Genomic DNA, 19,256 nt, shown 5'->3' on the forward strand with positions numbered 1-19,256 from the left:
TAAATACATTTGTAAATGTAAAGAGTGGGAAATAGGTCAAATCGTTATCAATACTCTATGGGTGGTTTTTGGGTTTTTTCCTGCTTTTTATTGATTTTCAAAGATTACACGTTGCTTATATAATCAGAGAAGGACCTCAATCTTCAATTTATGAAAAGTAGATCAGTAATGCTGTTTATGTATTTTAATTTTTAAAAATTGAGGTATAATTGACATATACCAGTAGTATTAGTTTCAGGTGTACAACATAATGATCCAATATTTTTATGCCCTGCAAAATCATCACAGTCTAGTTAACATCTGTTACCTTACATAGTTACAAACGTTTTCTTACGATGAGAACTTTTAAGATCTGCTTTCTTAGCAACTTTTAAGTATGTAGTACAGTATTAACTATGGTCACCATGCTGCACATTACATCCCCATGACTTGTTTTATGACTGGAAGTGCCTTTTGCCCCCTTCATCTGTATCTTCTACTCTTAACCCCTGCCTCTGGCAATCTCGTCTGTTGTCTTTATCTGTGAGCTTGGGTTTTCATTTTGTTTTGTTACCTTCCATACATAAGTGAGATTATGCAGTTTTGTCTTTCTCTGTCTGACTTATTTTATTTAGTATAATGTCCTTGAAGTCCAGACATGTTGCCAGGTGCAAGATTCCATTCTTTTTTTATGGCCGAATAATATTCCGTGTGTGTGTGTGTGTGTGTGTGCGCGCGCGCGCGCGCGTGTGCGTGTGCGCACGCACACATGTGCGTATACATAAGTGTGTGTATACACACACACACATGCACCACATTTTCTTCATTCATCTGTTGAGGACACTTGGGCTATTTCCACTTTTTGGCTGTTGAAGTGATGCTGCAGTGGACATGGGGGTACATATATCTTTTTAAGTTAGCGTTTTTGTTTTCTTCAGATAAATACCCAGAAATGGAATTGCTAGGTCATATGGTAGGTTGTGTTTTTTAAATTTTTTGAGGAACCTTTATACTGTTTTTGCATGGCGGCTAACCTAGTTTCCATTCTCACCAACATTGCACAGGGGGTTTCCTTTTTTCCTCATCCTTCCTAATACTTGTTATTTCTTTTTTATAATGAGATCTCATGGTGTTTTTGATTTGCATTTCTCTAATGATTAGTGGTGTTGAGCATCTTTTCATGTATTTGTTGGCCATCTGTACTCCACACACACCCCCCCCCCCCCTTGGCCATCTATATGTCTTCTTTGGAAAGATCTGCTGCCCAATTTTTAATCAGATTGTTTGAGGGTTTTTTGTTATTGAGTTGTTTGAGTTCTGTATATATTTTGGATATTAACCCTTTATCAGACATGTGATTTGCAAATATTTTCCGATTCAGTAGGTTGCTTTTTCATTTTATTAGTGGTTTCCTTTGTAGTGTAGAAGCTTTTTAGTTTGATATAGTCCCATTTGTTTATTTTTAGTTTTGGTGTGGCACTGTTTTTTCATTCTTTTTTTTTAAATTTCTTTAACATTTATTTATTTTTGAGAGAGAGAGAGAGACTGTGTGGGGGGAGGAGCAGAGAGAGAGGGAGACACAGAATCCAAAGCAGGATCCAGGCTCCGAGCTGTCAGCACAGAGCCTGACACGGGGCCCAAACTCAGGAATGGCAAGATCATGACCTAGGTCAAAGTTGGACACTTAACCAGCTGAACCACCCAGGCGTCCCTGGTGTGGCACTGTTTTTTCTTAAACCCACTTGCTTCAAGAGATGAACATACTTTATGATGATGTTAATCTCCATTTCAAGTTCATTCATGCATTCTCAGGGTTTTATGTTTTTGGAAATTTAATCACTTACATTATCAAATTTAATGTCCTTTATTTGCCTGTTTTTAATTCTGTAACAGGGTAAAATCCTTTACAAAGTTCGATGGAAAGGGTACACATCGGATGATGATACTTGGGAGCCTGAGATTCATCTTGAGGACTGTAAAGAAGTTCTTCTCGAATTTAGGAAGAAAGTTGTGGAGAACAAAGCTAAGCCAGTCAAGAAGGATATTCAGGTATCAAATGTTAGTTCATATTTCTTTTTTTAGTATAATAAACTTATTACAAATTTTACTGGTATAAGGAATGTGCAGTAAAAATTTACAAATGGTAATAAAATATATAGTATTCCTGTTATAAATTCTGTATAGCCACTTGATTCTCATAGAATGCTTATATTGATTTTTGCCAGACTCTTCTTTCTGTCGTCAACCTATGATCACCTTTGATGAACAAGTATAGTTTGTATGTGTTGATTAATATTTTCCTTCCAGTCAACAGTAAGGTGAAAGTGCGGGGTTAAAAACATGTCAGAACTTTATTTGTCCATGATTTGAGCATCTTGTTTTTATGTACCTTAAGAATATATTCTGTACTATTCATGTTAACTACTATACAGTGCATACTTTATATTTTGTCTGCATTATTAACACATTTCTTATGTCTGATTTTTATGCTAATTAAAATAAAATAAATCTTAGATCATTTTATAAAGCTGTAAATTTTAATCTATTACAGATTATGCACAGAGCTGATTATCCAGGTCTTTTGTTTTTCTCTTCTATTCCCACTTTAGTTTTTAGCTACTTTATTGCTTTTTAGTAAGCTTTTTCTGATAGTAAGGATAAAGAGATCAGAGGAGCTTAGATAAATTAAAGTTCTGTAATCAGTTTGGAAAAAGATTTGTTGGTGGGCTAGAGTGGGATAATATTAAAACCGATGCAAAAGTTAGGGTAAGGGTTTTCTTCTGTGAATTTGTCCATTGTTTTATCCTTGGTCCTCTTTTTCCACAAATAATTGGCTTTATTTATGAATCTTACAAGACTTTCCCATTTTTCTTTCCCATGTAAATTTCATTCCAAGCTTCTATTTTATAAATTGAACCAACTCTTTCTCAACTTGCTTTTGCTTTTTTTCTTTTCCATTAGAAATTATTTTTTTTTAGAATATTGGCAGAGGTTCTCAAACTTAGAACTATATGGTGAAAAATTTTCACAAGAAATAGATTCTTACCTAGTTGAAGTCTTTATTTTAAGGACTGAATGTTGATCTTTTTTCCCTACAATTTGAGTTTCAACCACATTTTAAAAAAATACTTGCAGGGGTTCCTGGGTGGCTCAGATCATGATCTCACAGCTCGTGAGTTTGAGTCCTATATCAGTGCAGAGCCTGCTTTGAATCCTCTGTCCCCTTCTCTCTCAGCCCCTTCCCCCCTCTCAAAAATAAACATTTTAAAAAATTCTTAAAAAAAAAAAAGAAGAGTCACATGTTCTACTGACTGAGACAGCCAGGCACCCTAGTCTTGTCTTTTTATGAAGTGCTTCTGGGAAATTGAAAAACTTACGCCAATTCCACCATATTCTCACTGTCTCTGTAACCTTAGTGGCATTCATTTCTTACACACTGTAGGGAAAACATTTTGTAAATGTACCTATCTTTTCCCTCCCTTTCTACCCCCAAGTCATTTAGAAGAAAAGAATTTGGGGAAATGGGAGCTGAAAATACTGCATAGTGTTTGCATAGTGTTTTTGTGTCTATACATATAATCTTTTTTATTTTATTTTTTAACATTTATTTATTAGTGAGAGACAGAGTGTGAACAGGGGAGGGCCAGAGAGAGAGGGAGACACAGAATCTGAAGCAGGCTCCAGGCTTTGAGCTGTCAGCACAGAGCCTGACGCGGGGCTCAAACTCACACACCACAAGATCATGACCTGAGCCGAAGTCGGACGCTAAACCGACTGAGCCACCCAGGCGCCCCTATACATATTATATTTTTAAGGTGTGGTTTTGTTTGCTTATTCAGGGTTTTTGTTTGTTTTGTTTTTTTAGAATAGGAAACTTTATTTTCCATAGGAGGTATTTCAGATTATACAACACAAATCAAATCAGTTGGGGAAGTAAGATTTGTGTACAGTCTTGCTTATTCCGTATGTAACTGTGAAATATAACAGCAAATTTAAGGACACCTAGGATTCAGTCTTAAAAAAACTTTGCTTTTGGATTGATAACTACTTTTTTGACAGCCAATTCTGTACAGATAACTTTTTTGGTGTTTTTGGAAAATTTGAACTTCAGATCATGTAAAACATACCATTCATAAGGCTGTTTTTACTCACTTCTGCTTTAGTTTAGGACCTTCAGTGGCACTAACGTTTTTTTCACTGTGTTTATCTGCTTTCATTTTAAAATGATGCTCAGTATCACAACCAAGACCTATTTGCTAAATCAGAGACATAAGTAATATACAACTTCAATTAATAATTTTAAGAAGTTGAGAAACTTGGGAAAAAAAAAAAATTACTACTAGATTTCATTCGTACTACTTTTCCAGTTACTATGTTAATGAGTATTTAAGTCTTTTTTATATCTTATAGAAACTGTCCTTAAATAATGACATATTTGAGGCAAATTCTGATAGTGATCAGCAAAGTGAGACAAAAGAAGATACTTCTCCAAAGAAGAAAAAGAAAAAATTGAGGCATAGAGAAGAGAAAAGCCCAGATGATCTGAAAAAGAAAAAAGCAAAGACTGGGAAACTAAAAGATAAATCCAAACCAGACCTGGAGAGCTCTTCTGAAAGTTTAGTTTTTGATCTAAGGACAAAGAAAAGAATTTCGGAAGCCAAAGAAGAAATAAAGGAATCCAAAAAGCCCAAAAAAGAGGACACAAAAGAAACTAAGGAATTAAAGAAAGTTAAAAAGGGTGAAGGAAGAGATTGCAAGGCTAAAATAAGAGAAGATTCCAAAGAAAACAGAAAAACAAAAAAAGAGAAATGTGTTGAATCTCAGTTGGAATCTGAATCAAGTGTACTTAATGACTCCCCTTCTCAAGAAGATGACAATGAAGATTTTCATTCTGACAACAGAGAAGAGAAACAGAAGATTAAAAGTGCGAAAGACAAAGCAGGGCAAGATGCAATTCAGGATGTTTTTGATAAACAGCCAGATGGCTCCGTGAGTGCCGATGAAGATGCTGATGTCAAAGCAAAGAGAAAAAGGAAAAAACTGAGAAAGACTGAGGAACTCAGAGAGAACAAAACACTAGAAAACAGGAACCTTTTCCTAGAGAAGAAACCTATACATAAGAAGCAAAGGAGTCAGGACAGAGCCAGAAGCACCACAGAGTTAGATAAGCTGATACCTGCACCTGCCCAGACACAGAAGAGTTCAAGAGCAGGTGTGGAAGAGAGAGGCCTCAGGTCTACTGACTCAGCTGGGGAGGTAAGTACTTGGGGGGATCAGTTGAAGGGCAGTAAAAATCTTACAGAGTACAGAAATGCTCCTGTCAAGCTGGCACTCTTTTGAGTGTTCAAGAAACTTTACAAAAACAAAGTGGAAACGGTGTAACCAACCATAAGAATAGTTTTTCTGTGGTTAGGGAGTTCCTTAATGTGTGATTAGAATAAGTAGTTATAAATGATGAAGATCATCCAGCTTTTGGACCTCCCACACTGATCTCTTAGTCTTAAAATTTGCTTTCTTTTAGACTACGACTAGAAAATTGAGGACTAATTTGTGAACAAAACAAGGATTTTTTTCAGGGCTACTCAGATGATGTGTCACATTGTGTAGTAAAACTGAAAATAAGCTTCATCAGCTCAGCTTTTCACACCTTACTTGGTATTTTTCCTATTGTCTTAAAAATATACTACTTTTTTACTTAAATAATAAGCACTAACATGATGAATTTTTTTTTAATCTTACAAAAATATGTTTAATAGGAGTTTATCCCATTATTATAAAAATTATTTTCATATGGCTTTTCAAAATGGAAATATTTTCCACATTATTAAGGTATACATATATACAGTTCATGGGCTATGAAAAAGATCTTTTTTTTTTCCATCCATTATTCTGTGTTTGTGGATTTATCTTAAGGCAGTCATTTTAAAGGAAGAAAAAGCTAGGTATACAAAGATACTTATGGCAGTGTTAGCCTCAGTAAAACTCATACCAGTCTGTCTACCATACCATTTCCGTGAGGGAAATGATTAGGAAAATATTGCTGTATCAGCTTTGGGACTATTACCTATCCATGGAAATACTAATTATGAGGTCAATGTAGCAAAAATAGAAAAGGTTCAAAAAATGTTACAGTGAGGAAAGTTGTAAATATGAAACCAGTCATGTAAAAATATCTATGAGATGTAAATAAAGGAAAATGAACTTTAAACCACAAAATTATGCAAATTTACAATGATCAGAGGGGAGAATGTGGAGAAATAAAAATAGTCATGTTTGGTTAGTAGGAGTGTAGGAAGATTTTTTGGAATTTTCTTTATTTTTAATAATTAAAAAAAAATAAGAGTGAGGTGTTGAGTTTTGAATTTGATATTTTTATAAATCATCAGAGTTGAGGGATAATCTTGATTGAAGAAGCAGTTGACATTCAAAAGGATATAATAATCCGTGGTCATGTGCCATAGCACCCAAAAGACAGTCACTGATGCCAGGAACCTGCGTTTTCCAATTTTCAGATATATAGTATCAGTTCCTTCTCTGTCCTTGTTTTGGATCTTACATATGTCTCTTTTAGGAGAAAGAGATTAAAAAAAATGAACCCAAAGAAAAATACCAGAAAAGGCAGGATTTGGACAAGGAAGAAAAAGGTCGTAAAGAGCCAAAGGGATTAAAGAGTGAGTGTGAATACTAACATTTTACCTTTTACCATTGCAGTCTTTTATACAAAAATTTGATTTACTGTGAAGACAGTCTCTCTTTTCTAACCTGCAGTGTCACAGAACTAGAAAATTTCATTCACTGGAGAATTTAGAACTTTATGCTACTTTTGTTTAAACAGTTACTTTATTATATGACAGTCCATATTTCTGTAATTTTTTTCTCTTCTGTTCACTTTTGTTTCTCCTTTTGATGGAGTACACTAGTACTTGATCTAGTACATTGTAAATCCGTTGTGGTGGAAAAGTAAAGGTCTCTTACAATGGATGCTAAATGAGACACTGTTAATACGTTAATTGTATTTAAGCGCTGAGTCATTTATATAAATATGATACTGAATATAAATTTTGTATCACATCAAGATACACCATAATTGAGAATCCATGACATGTTAGTACTAGAAGCAGGTACTTTATAAAGCATTCACCATTATAGTATTTAAATAAACCCCACTGGATATTTTAGTTCATGTACCAAAAGTACTTGGAACACATGTTCTCATGAAGCAGTGATTTTCTAAAAGATGGGTAATTTCTTGTCCTCCCCCCCCCCCCCCCACCCAAGTCTGTATATGGCTGAGGTAATACTCAAATTAGATTTTGGTTACAGCTTGGGTTGGGACTTAGCAGTAAGTTAGAGTATTATAGGAAGCTGGGAAGGACCACTTGTTTTGATGGATTTTGCATAAAGTAGTTATAACTTAGGGGTATCTATTCAAAGTACCATAGTTTGAAGCATGTATCATTCTTCAGAGTCGAGATTAGAGATTCAAAATATAGTACAGTTGGAACTAATTTTTTTCTTCCTCAGATACACTTGGAATATGTACTCTTAAACTGCTGTTCATTCCTTTTATAATGGTACTCACTAGGAGGCCAGTTTTCAACATCCCTGCTGATAAAATCTATCTGTCTCGTACCCTGAGTTTATAATGGAATTCTTCCTAGTTTTTTTCTATTCTGCCCTTTTTGGGGGTTATTGTCACATCTGTTGTTTTGCCACTCTTCTTTCCACTTTGTTTTTTTAATTTTTTTATGTTTATTTGTTGTTGAGAGAGAGAGAGAGAGACAGAGTGCAAGCAGGGGAGGGGCAGACAGAGAGGCAGACACAGAATCCAAAGCAGGCTCCAGGCTCTGAGCTGTCAGCATAGAGCCCAATGTGGGGCTTGAAACGATGAACCGTGAGATCATGACCTGAGCCGAAGCCGGGGGCTTAGCTGACTGAGCCACACAGGCACCCCATCTTCTTTCCACTTTTATGTTTAGTTAAAAGCTAAGTAGATTTTTACAGACATCAGGTATAATTTTACCAGGTGCATGGTCAGTGTGCTGGCACCCTTCTGTTTCCCCCACTCTCCACCAAGAGCCATTTTTGTGCAAGGTTAGCTTTGGGATACAGTTGTAGGCAGTTGTTTTAGCAGAAGGACAGTGGTGTCCTGAGACTAGGATTATTCTGAGGCTCACTATCTTTAGTAGGCCTTTATCAAAACAGGCAGTAGTTCCGAACACCTAGTTTCACAGCCATTCACTTTAGACACCTTTCTAAATATTGAGCAGGCAATAGAAAGGCCAGTTGAAACAAGTTCACAGCTTTGATAGTAAATCTGATCATGCTTTATAACCAAGACAGATACTAGTAAAAATTTCAAATTCTTACTATTTCTTTAATACCTAGATTTTCTTTTGATTACAACAGAAATTTGTGAGTCCTATTTATTCTCAATTTTATTTTTTCACTAGCATTTAAGGAAATCAGAAATGCATTTGATTTATTTAAATTAACTCCAGAAGAAAAAAATGATTTTCCTGAGACTAATCGGAAAAGAGAAGAAATACCACTAGATTATAAAATCACAGAAGATCACAAAACCAAGGAAAACAAGCAGTTACTTAAAGAAAGGAGAAATACAAGAGATGAAACTGATACTTGGGCATATATAGCTGCAGAAGGTGATCAAGAGGTTCTGGATAGTATGAGCCAAGCAGATGAGAATTCTGGTAAGTATGTTTGTAATTATTTTGCAGTGTTTTTTCAGGATAATGTACCATATTTCACTTTTCTAACTCCTCTCTCCCAGTATAATTCTGATCAGGAAATAATGAAGTAGATTTTATTGACCCTTCCAAAGAAACACATTTTTATCTTGAAGACTTAAGTCATTCTGTGACTTCTGAATTGATTAAACAAGTATTTTCTGAGTTCCTATACTTTGCTTTTAGCACATTTAGAAATTATAAAGATTTTTGGTTTTCTACATTACCTACTCTTGCCAAGCAGTCTGATTGTGTATCTCATTAGATTTCTTTCAGAAAATTATCAAATACAGACTTATTTGTATTCTCCCCTTTTAACTTTGCAATAACACTTGCTAAAATAAAATTATATTATAAATGCTATCCTGGGGATGTTGGAATTGGCTGCCAAGGAAGGAGAATCATGGATAGAATTCAGAGTACAGTAGCTGTGGGGAAGAGCACAGCTCACACAGACACACACACATACGTATATAAAACTAGGACACAATAAACAAAAGAGATTAACCTGGTAAAACTCTATTATTTGTAAATCTTGAGAAACAATTGAAGAGAATTAAAAAAAAATTGTTTTTTAATGTTTCTTTGTTTTTGAGAGAGAGAAAGAATGCAAGGGGGGGAGGGGCAGAGAGAGAGAATCAAAGCAGGTTCCAGCTCCAAGCTGTTAGCACAGAGCCCAACACAAGGCTCGGACTCATGAACCAGGAGATCATTACCTGAGCTGAAGTCAGCTGCTTATCCAACTGAGCCACCCAGGCACCCCAAAGAGAATTTTTTAAGTATTTCAGCGGGCACCTGGGTGGCTCAGTCATATGAGCCACCAACTCTTGATCTCAGCCTCAGGTCATGATCCCAGGGTCATGGGATTGAGCCTTACGTCAGGCTCCACGATTAGCATGGATCTTGCTTAAGATTCTCTCTCTTCTTCTGCCCTTTGCATGTTCTTGCTCTTTCTCTCAAATAAAAATAAAAATAAAATATTTCCAGATGTATGGCAGGCTAGATAGTCTGGGTGACTCTCATAGTGCAATACAGCTGGATTCTGCATACTGTGTAAAACATACTTTGTGATACATTGCTGAGCTTGCAGGAAATTGGGACACCTTCTAGGAGGAGTAGACAAAGGGGACGAAAGAGGTTGCCCACAGGGCACATGCCAAATAGTGGCTTTGCTGTTGGGATATTAAACAGTAAAGAACAGATAGTAGGTGTTGGTTTGCAAACTTCAGACTTCCCTGGGTGAAATCTGAATCCAGCCTGTCTGGGGAGTACAGGAAGTAACCAAAGAAAGAGGCCGGCCACTCCAGATTGATAGGTGGCAGATTTAATAAGCAAGGGACTTTACATATGAGACTTGCCTTCGTTTGCCACAAGTCAAGCAGATCAGTCTGTGCATGTGCACGCACACAACACACACACATGCACCCCTCCCTGTGAATCTTAAAAGTTTACATAGAGGCTTTAACTGGATTCAGTCACATACTTAGTCCAGATAGTCTCAACAACACCTTAAACTCTCAAGGCTGTGTCCTTGAAATAGCTCCTAGTATGAAAATGGTGGGTGGAACCTTCTGAAGAAAAGCCTCTCGTTGCTTGTGTCAACCCAAAGTCATATCCTCTCAATGACCTCCTTCCAACAGTAGGGAACATCAGTAAAGCCATAGGTTGGTTCACTGAAAAGACTAATAGAATAGACAAGCTTCTACCAATGTTGACTAAAGAACGAAAATTGAAAAGAGAATGCATAAACAAACAATATTTCCAGTGAGAAAAGAGACATGATTGTAGATTGTGTACAGATTAAAAAGATAATTCTGTGAGCAGTTTTTTACCAATAGATTTGAAAATAGAGTGAAATGGGAAAATTCCTGGGAGAATATAGTTTAACAAAACTGACCCAAAAAGAAATACAAAAATTGAGTAGTTTTACAGCTATTAAAGAATGTGAGGGGCGTGTGGGTGGCTCAGTCGGTTAGGCATCTGACTTCAGCTTAGGCCATGATCTTGTGGTTTGTGAGTTCAAGCCCCACGTGGGGCTCTGTGCTGACAGCTTCAGAGCCTGGACCCTGCTTTGAAGTCTGTCTGAATGTCTCTCTCTCTCTCTCTCTCTGCCCCACCCTTGCTTGTGTTCTGTCTCTGTCTCTCAAAAATGAATAAATGTTAAAAAAAAAAAAAAAAAAAGAGTGTGAAATAGTAATTTAAAATAGCCTTAAAAATTTAACACTACAGGGCGCCTGGGTGGCTCAGTTGGTTGAGCGTCCGACTTTGGCTCAGGTCCTGGTCTCATGGTTCGTGGATTCAAGCCCAGCATTGGGCTCTGTGCTGCCAGCTTGCTTGGAGCCTGGAGCAGGCTTCGGATTGTGTCTCCTGCCCCTCCCCCACTTGCTCTCTGTCTCTCAAAAGTAAATAAATGTAAAAAAAAAAAAAAATTTTTTTTTTTTTTTAAATTTAACACCAGGCACAGATAGTTTCAAAACAAGAGCTTACCAAAATTATAAAAAAGTCTTCCTAAAATAAAGAATGCTAACTTGTTCCTTGGGCCCATTATACTTTCAGAACCATAACGAGAAAGAAACTTTGTAAGAAAGGAAAGTGACAGGTCAAGCTTACTCATGAACTCAGATGAAAGTATCCCAAACAAAACGTTAGGCAATTGAATCTAGCTGTATGTAAGAACATAACCTATTATAATATAACGTAACCTAATAGTTAGCAGTCCTTAGGAATTCAGTGAGTAAAGGAAAATTGATTCAGAAACATCCTCAATTTCTAAAAAACAAAACCTAACAAATTAATAAAAGGGAGCTTTCTCGGGGAACGGTCAAGATAGTGGAGCAGCATGGAAGTTTTTTGCATCTCTCGTCCCTGAAATGCAGCCAGATCAACACTAAACCCTCTTTCACGCCTAGAAAATTGATCTGAGGATTAACACAACAATCTGCACAACTTGAACCACAGAACTCAGCAGGTACACGGTGCAGAGAGGTGAACTGGGGTAGAGAGAAGCCGCAGAGGGGTAGGGATCTGTTTTTGCTTGCAGAGAGAGGACAGAGAAAGTAGGGAGAGTACGGGAAAAGCACTCCCCTTGAAAGAAGCTGGAGAGAAAAAGAGAGTAGAAATACCCATAAGGGAATTCCCAAGAAAGGAAGAAAAGAGAAAGGAAGCGAGTTTGGATAGCATTAAGACTCTATGAACAGGGGAGTATAGAGTCTGAAACTCCACAGCTCAATACCTGGCAGAGTTCTGGTGGGAAGGGTGCATCCTCAGGAGCAGAGAGCAAGGTCCTCAGGGTCCTTAGGCCACACAGGGAGAGACAGTGGTTCCCCTGCCGAGAGGACATTTGGTAGAGGCTGTGTGGCCTCCCCCCAGCAGGCAAAGGTCTCAGCAAACCCTGGAGAACAGCCACGTTTGCTGGTGTTGGAACAAGGATGTTAAGAGGGGGGTGAAGCCTGGTGCCAGATGTGTGTTGTTATAGACCCTAATCCCTGAAACACTGGTGCTACGCGATCATGTGAACTTTTTCTGGGGCAGGCTGGCACCTGGCCACAGTCTCCAGGCCTCTGCAACAGTGTGGTTGCATGAACATTCCTGGGGCTGGGCTGGCATTTATAATAATAATAATGTATTACAAACCTGTAATCATCAAAACAGTATGGTACTGGCACAAAAACACTCAGATCGATGGAACAGAATGGAGAACCCAGAAATGGACCCACAAACATATGGCCAACTAATCTTTGACAAAGCAGGAAAGAATATCCAGTGGAATAAAGACAGTCTCTTCAGCAATTGGTGTCAGGAAAACTGGACAGCGACATGCAGAAAAATGAACCTGGACCACTTTCTTACACCATACACAAAAATAAGCTCAAAATGGATGAAAGACCTAAACGTTAAGACAGAAATCCATCAAAATCCTCTAGGATTTTCGGCCACAGCAAGTTCTTTTTCAACACATCTCCAGAGGCAAGGGAAACAAAAGCAAAAATGAACAATTGGGACCTCATCAAGATAAAAAGCTTCTGCACAGTGAAGATAACAATCAGTAAAACTAAAAGGCAACTGATGGAATGGAGAAGATATTTGCAAATGACATATCAGATAAAGGGTTAGTATCCAGAATCTATAAAGGACGTATTAAACTCAGCATCCAAAAAACAAATAATCCAGTCAAGAAATGAACCAAAGACATGAATGAACACTTTTCCAAAGAAGACATCCAGATGGCTAACAGACACATGAAAAAAATGCTCAACATCACTCATCATCAGGGAAATACAAATCAAAACCACAATGAGATACCACCTCAGCCCTCTCAGAATGGCTAACATTAACAACTCCGGCAACAAAAGATGTTGGCAAGGATGCGGAGAAAGAGGATCTCTTTTGCACTGCTGGTGGGAATGCAAACTGGTGCAGCCACTATGGAAAACAGTATGAAGCTTCCTTAAAAAGTTAAAACTACCCTACGACTCAGCAATTGCACTACTAGGTGTATATCCAAGGGATACAGGTGTGCTGTTCCATAGGGGCACATGCACCCCAGTGTTTATAGCAGCACTATCAACAATAGCCAAAGTATGGACAGAGCCTAAATGTCCATCGACAGATGAACGGATAAAGATGTGACGTATATATGTGGGGAGGGGGTGTATACATGTTTATACACGTGTGTATACATGTATATATGTGTGTGTGTATATATATATGTATACACACACACATATATACATACAATGGAGTATTACTCAGCAATCAAAAAGAATGAAATCTTGCCATCTGCAACTATGTGGATAGAACTAGAGGGTATTATGCTAAGCGAAATAAGTCAGAATAAGACAAATATCATATGACTTCACTCCTATGAGGACTTTTAAGATATAAACCAGATGAACATAAGGAAAGGGAAGCAAAAATAATATAAAAACAAGGAGGAGGACAAAACATAAAAGACTCTTAAATACAGAGAACAACTAAGTGTTGCTGGAGGGGCTATGAGGGGGGATGGGCTAAATGGGGGAGGGGCATTAAGGAAGACACTTGTTGGGATGAGCACTGGGTATTACATGTAGGGGATGAATCACTGGTATCTACTTCTGAAATAATTATACTATATGCTAACTAACTTGGATGTAAATTAAAAATTAAAAGGGAGCTTTCTCAAGAACGTTAAACTTTTGGCAAACATCTGTCACTGCTTTTATTCCACATTATTCTAAGGTCTACCCAGTACAGTAAGAGAGTGAAAAACAAAAGATACAAGCCTTTGGGAAGGAGGCCTCCCCTCTCCCTTCCCCCAAAAAGCTGTTCATTATCAGATGTTATCATATATGTAGAAAACTCAAAAGAATCCACAAATTTCTAGAAATGTTAAATGTTTAACAGGTGATTGGATATAAGGCCAATATATAAAAATTACCTACAGTTCTGCATATATTTATTTCTTTAAATTTTTTTTTTACATTCATTCTTTTTTGAGAGACATAGTGAGACAGAGTGTGAGCAGGGGAGGGGCAGAGAGAGGAGACAGAATCCAAAGTAGGCTCCCAGCTCGAGCTGTCAGCACAGAGCCCAACGCCAGACTCGAACCCATGAACAGTGAGATCATGACCCGAGCTAAAGTCAGACACTCAACTGACTGAGCCACGCAGGCGCCCCGATGGCAAAACCATTTTTAAAAGAATGAAAGAGAATGACATTCAAATTATGGATCCTTAACATCACTGATGGGGGGGGGGGGGGGGTACCAGGTGGGAGTGTTTAGGTCCTGGCATGGTTCTGTGCTCAAGGTAGTGCTGTGTTCACTGATGTTCACCTCCTAACACATTCTTTAGCGTTATTAAAAATAAATTTTTAAATTAAAACTAATAAAGTTTATTAAAAATAAAGAGAAAAAGTTAAAATTACCAGATGCTGAATCAAGATCCAGTACTTGGTAGGAATGAACATAGGATTTTGAACCAGTTTGCTACGTGAGAGACCAAAATCTGAGCTGAAGCATAACCTTTTCTTGTTACTTTGTAAGAGTCCTGTAAATTAGGCCATATTCTCTCAGCTGATATAAACCCTCCTGTGTCCTGCTTCCCAGATCTTTTTCGTGGTACCAGGGTGCTGTGCTAGAGTGAGGAGGTCCAGCTGTGGGCTCAGATACGTCACAGTACGAATATGGCTCTTGGCTTACTGATGTGTGTCTGAGCAGATCCAGAACCTCTTCAGCTTACCTGTAACATGTATCCCCTTACAGGTTATTGTGTATGGATTAAATGTGCTAATTCTTACTGAACGGTAGCTGCTTTTACTATTACTACTGCCATTCAGAAAGTGAGGTAAGGCAACTTTATGTGACTTACTCAGAGCCGTGCAGCTGACATGTGGAGCTGGGATGTAGAAAATCCAGGATGCGCGGCTCCTAAGGTGCTGTTGCTACAGTGGAATGCTCTTGGAGGTGCAGAGAGAAGTGTTGGCTTGAATCGAGAGCTTTGGAAGAATTTCCTTCATTTACTTGCATGTCTTTTACAAACTTCATCTCGATGGCAAGATTAACTGCCTAACGTTTGTAAAATTTGAGGAATTGGTTTTAGGTGAAAATACTTTAACTCTGACCATAAAATATTTATGCTTTTTACTTTCTAAAATAGCACAGTTGTTTTTTGGAGCCCTGAGTGGCTCAGTTGGTTAAGCATTTGACTTCGGCTCAGGTCATGATCTCGTAGTTCATGAGTTCGAGCCCAGCGTTGGGCTCTGTGCTGACAGCTCGGAGCCTGGAACATGGTGCCTGCTTCCGATTCTGTGTCTCCCTCTCTCTCTACCTCTCCCCCGCTCGCACTCTCTCTCTCAAAAATAAATATTAAAAATTCTTTTAATAAAAAACTTTAAAAAATAGCACAGTTGTTTTGAATTACTCCCTAATGAGTGATGTTCAAATCTTATTTGTTGCACGGCTGATAGTGGATCAACACGTCCTTTCCTAATGTTAATGAGCCCCTGGGTCAGACAGATGAGGGAGGAAACTAGCACTTGCTTTATGGGTAGGAGGGAGCACAGAGGGCTTTCAGGAGGAGAGTTTGGAGCTGAGCCTGAAGGATCAGTGGCTTTTATTTACATACAAGTTTGGTTTACACATTTAGAATGGCTTTACCTACATAAATGATTGGAGGAAATACATATCCAAGAAGAATGGCCGAAGATAGAAATGTTAAGAGATTTGGGGTTCCTGGATGGCTCAGTTGGTTAAGAATCTGACTTCGGCTCAGGTCATGATCTCACACGTGGCTCGTGAGTTCGAGTCCTGCATCAGGCTCCATGCTGACAGCGCAGAGCCTGGAGCCTCCTTCAGATTCTGTGTCTCCCTCTCTCTGCCCCTCCCCTGCTCACACTCTGTCTCTGTCTCCAAAATAAAACGTTAAAAAATTTTTCAAAAGACACTACAAACTTAAGAAAATGGCATTGTTACAGGGAAAAAAAAGTGTATTAATAAGCCTCTTCTGTGTTCCAGATGGCAGACAACAGATTTTGAGTTTGGGCATGGACTTGAAGTTGGAGTGGATGAAATTAGAAGACTTTCAAAAGCATCTTGATGGGGAAGATGAGAGTTTTACTACAGCAGATGCAATTCCGAGTAGTGAGTAGTGTGGGAATTTTGGAGATTCTTTTCATGAATCTAGATGTGTGAAGCCTAATTTATCTTAATTCTTTCATTGTAGATTTATTGAGGGATGCTGTGAAAAATGGGGATTACATTGCTGTGAAGGTTGCACTTAATTCAAATGAAGACTATAACCTGGACCAAGAGGTAATACATCTTAGTAAAATCTCATGAAATAAAGACGGAAAGTAGCGCTTTTCACATAATTCAGTTTTACTTCTCATATTTTAAAAATTATAAAAGTAAGGGGGCGCCTGGGTGGCCCAGTGGTTAAGCACCAACTTCGGCTCAGGTTGTGATCTCGCGGTTCATAAATTCAGGCCCCCGCTTTGAGCTCTGCTGACAGCTCAGAGCCTGGAGCCTGCTTCCGATTCTGTGTGTGTCTGTCTCTTTGCCCCTCCCCTGCTTGTTCGCTCGCTCGCTCGCTCTCTCTCTCAAAAACATTTAAAAAAATTTTTTTTTAAATTATAAAAGTAGGGGTGCCTGGGTGACTCAGTCAGTTGAGCATCTGACTCTTGTTCGGCTCCAGGTCATGAGATCGAGCCCTGAGTCGGGCTCTGCATGGGGCATAGAGCTTGCTTAAGAGTCTCTCTCCCGGGGCGCCTGGGTGGCTCAGTCGCTTAAGCGTCCGACTTCGGCTCAGGTCACGATCTCGCGGTCCGTGAGTTCGAGCCCCGCGCCGGGCTCTGTGCTGACAACTCGGAGCCTGGAGCCTGCTTCCCATTCTGTGTCTCCCTCTCTCTCTGCCCCTCCCCCGTTCATGCTCTGTCTCTCTCTGTCTCAAAAATAAATAAACGTTAAAAAAAAATTAAAAGGAAAAAAAAAAAAGATTCTCTCTCCCTATATCATTCGTGCTCACTCTGTCTCTGTCTCTCTGTCTCTGTCTCTGTCTCTCTCTCTCAAAAAATAGAAAGATGCTCTCTTCCCCCTCCCCACCCCATATCCCTCTCCCTGGCTCGTGCTCTCTCTCTCTAAAATAAAATGTTATAAAAGTAATGTTCACTTTATAAACTGAAAGCACAGTAGAAATGTATAATGTAGAAAATTATAGACCTTGTAATTCCAACCCCTACAGTGACCATTTGGTTCAGCTGTGACCTGTCTGGTTTTGTTTGTGGTTCTGTCTGTGGTTGAACCTCTGCTGCTTGAGGGGCATACAATGACTCCTTGTGTCTGAGTCTTTTAAGCTTGGAGGATTTTTATTTTTATTTATTTATTCTTTTATTATTATTATTTTTTAATGTTTATTCATTTGAGAGAGAGACAGAGCGTGAGCAGGGGAGGGGCAGAGAGAGGGAGACACAGAATCCAAAGCAGGCTCCAGGCTCTGAGCTGTCAGCACAGAGCCCGACATGGGGCTCGAACTCAAAAACTGTGAGGTCATGACCTGAGCTGAAGTCGGACGCTTAACCGACTGAGCCACCCAGGCGCCCCAGAGGATTTTTATTTTTAGATAGTCACATCTGTCAGTCCTTTCCTTTATGGCTTTTGGGTGCCTTGTCTTACTTACAAGAGATTTTTATATTTTCTTCTTTAGTTTTCATGCTCTCATGGTGGATTTTTAGGTTTAATCTTTAGAGATTATGGTTCAAAAAAATTACTGGGATTTTGATTAAAATTGCATGAAATCTGGGGCACCTGGGTGGTGCAGTCAGTTAGGGATCCAACTCTTGATCTCAGCTCAGGTCATGATGTGGTTTGTGAGGTTGAGCCCCGCATTGGGCTCTGCTCTGATGGTGCCAAGCATGCTTGGGATTCTGTCTCTCCTTCTCTGTGCCCCTCCCTTGCTTGTGTGTGTGCGTTCTCTCTCAAAATGAATAATTAAACATTAAAAGCATTTTTTTAATTGTATGAACTCTATAGATAAACTTGGCTGAGAATTGACATTTTTTACATTTGAGTCCTCCAAATAAGAACGTGATAACTCTACATTCATCCAGCTCTTCATTTATTCCTAAAGCGGTTTTATGAGTTTTTTCCTTCATACGTTCTTGCACATTTAGTTTAGATGCTTTCCTACATATTTGATAATTTTTAAATTATCTTAGTGTGATCATTAGGATCTTTTTCCTCCCATATTTTGTCTTCTAACACGTTATTACAGGTGTTCGGTGAGGCTATTGATCTCTGTGTGTGTGTGGTCTCTGGTCACTTTGAAATTCTCTTACTTTAATAACTTTTAAATTATTCTCTGGGTAGAGAATATGATCATCTGCTGAAAAGTAACTGTTTTGTTTCCTTCGTGCACAGTAATATTTCTTTTTCTGGTCTTGTAAACTTGGTGACATTTTGCAGAAGAGTTCTGATGGAGGCCATCCTGTTCTGTCTCTCGTCTGAGGGTGGCTTTCCCCTGAGGCTGTGTGAAGATCCTTTTTCTGTTGTGCTGTTGTTGGTTTCTAGTGGACAGTAGACTTCCTTTTGTCTATCTGTTGAAGTTCTTATCAGGGATGGATGTTGGGTTTTATCTGGTGCTTTTTTCCCTACTTTCATTCTTATGTAGCTTGGTCTTCATTAATAAAAAGCCTAGCAGCTACAGGGAGCTTTACTAAGTTAGAAAAAAGGTTTTTTCCCTCTAATATGTTTTGTGGTAATAAGGTAATTTGCAGATGAGAGGAAGTGCACTACCTTATTTCAGGTAATTTTTCTTACATTTGTGTTCAGATTGCTTATGCAGGTGAATTCTGCTAAACTTTCAGATTGTAGCCAAATTAACTCACCTTGTTAGAACTTGGTTTTATCGAATGGCATTTAATAAATGGCTTGATTTTCCCATGTGTTTGTTTCAAATGATTGGAAATGTTTTGGCTTTTTATTTTTTGTCAACTTTATGTAATTTTATCTCTTTTTAAAGTATTTTAGGGGTGCCTTGGTGGCTCAGTCAGTTA

General features: G+C 38.4%; 1 protein-coding gene across 7 annotated transcripts in view; it reads left to right on the forward strand.

Moving 5' to 3' along the window:
- The window catches only part of MPHOSPH8 (M-phase phosphoprotein 8), a 52,108-nt gene that overhangs the window by 18,661 nt on the left and 14,191 nt on the right, over positions 1–19,256 (forward strand). For 5 of the 7 annotated variants that reach the window (XM_042939927.1, XM_042939157.1, XM_042937544.1 and 2 more), the window contains exons 2-7: positions 1,873–2,037; positions 4,390–5,235; positions 6,551–6,650; positions 8,433–8,690; positions 16,222–16,347; positions 16,430–16,518. In XM_042939927.1, coding sequence (XP_042795861.1) covers positions 1,873–2,037; positions 4,390–5,235; positions 6,551–6,650; positions 8,433–8,690; positions 16,222–16,347; positions 16,430–16,518 — 1,584 coding nt within the window. The remainder of the gene's footprint in view (positions 1–1,872; positions 2,038–4,389; positions 5,236–6,550; positions 6,651–8,432; positions 8,691–16,221; positions 16,348–16,429; positions 16,519–19,256) is intronic. The other 2 variants (XM_042940446.1, XM_042938338.1) reach the window with 1 other exon arrangement.

The sequence above is a fragment of the Panthera leo genome, chromosome A1 (assembly GCF_018350215.1).
Source record: "Panthera leo isolate Ple1 chromosome A1, P.leo_Ple1_pat1.1, whole genome shotgun sequence".
NCBI classification, from domain to species: domain Eukaryota; kingdom Metazoa; phylum Chordata; class Mammalia; order Carnivora; family Felidae; genus Panthera; species Panthera leo.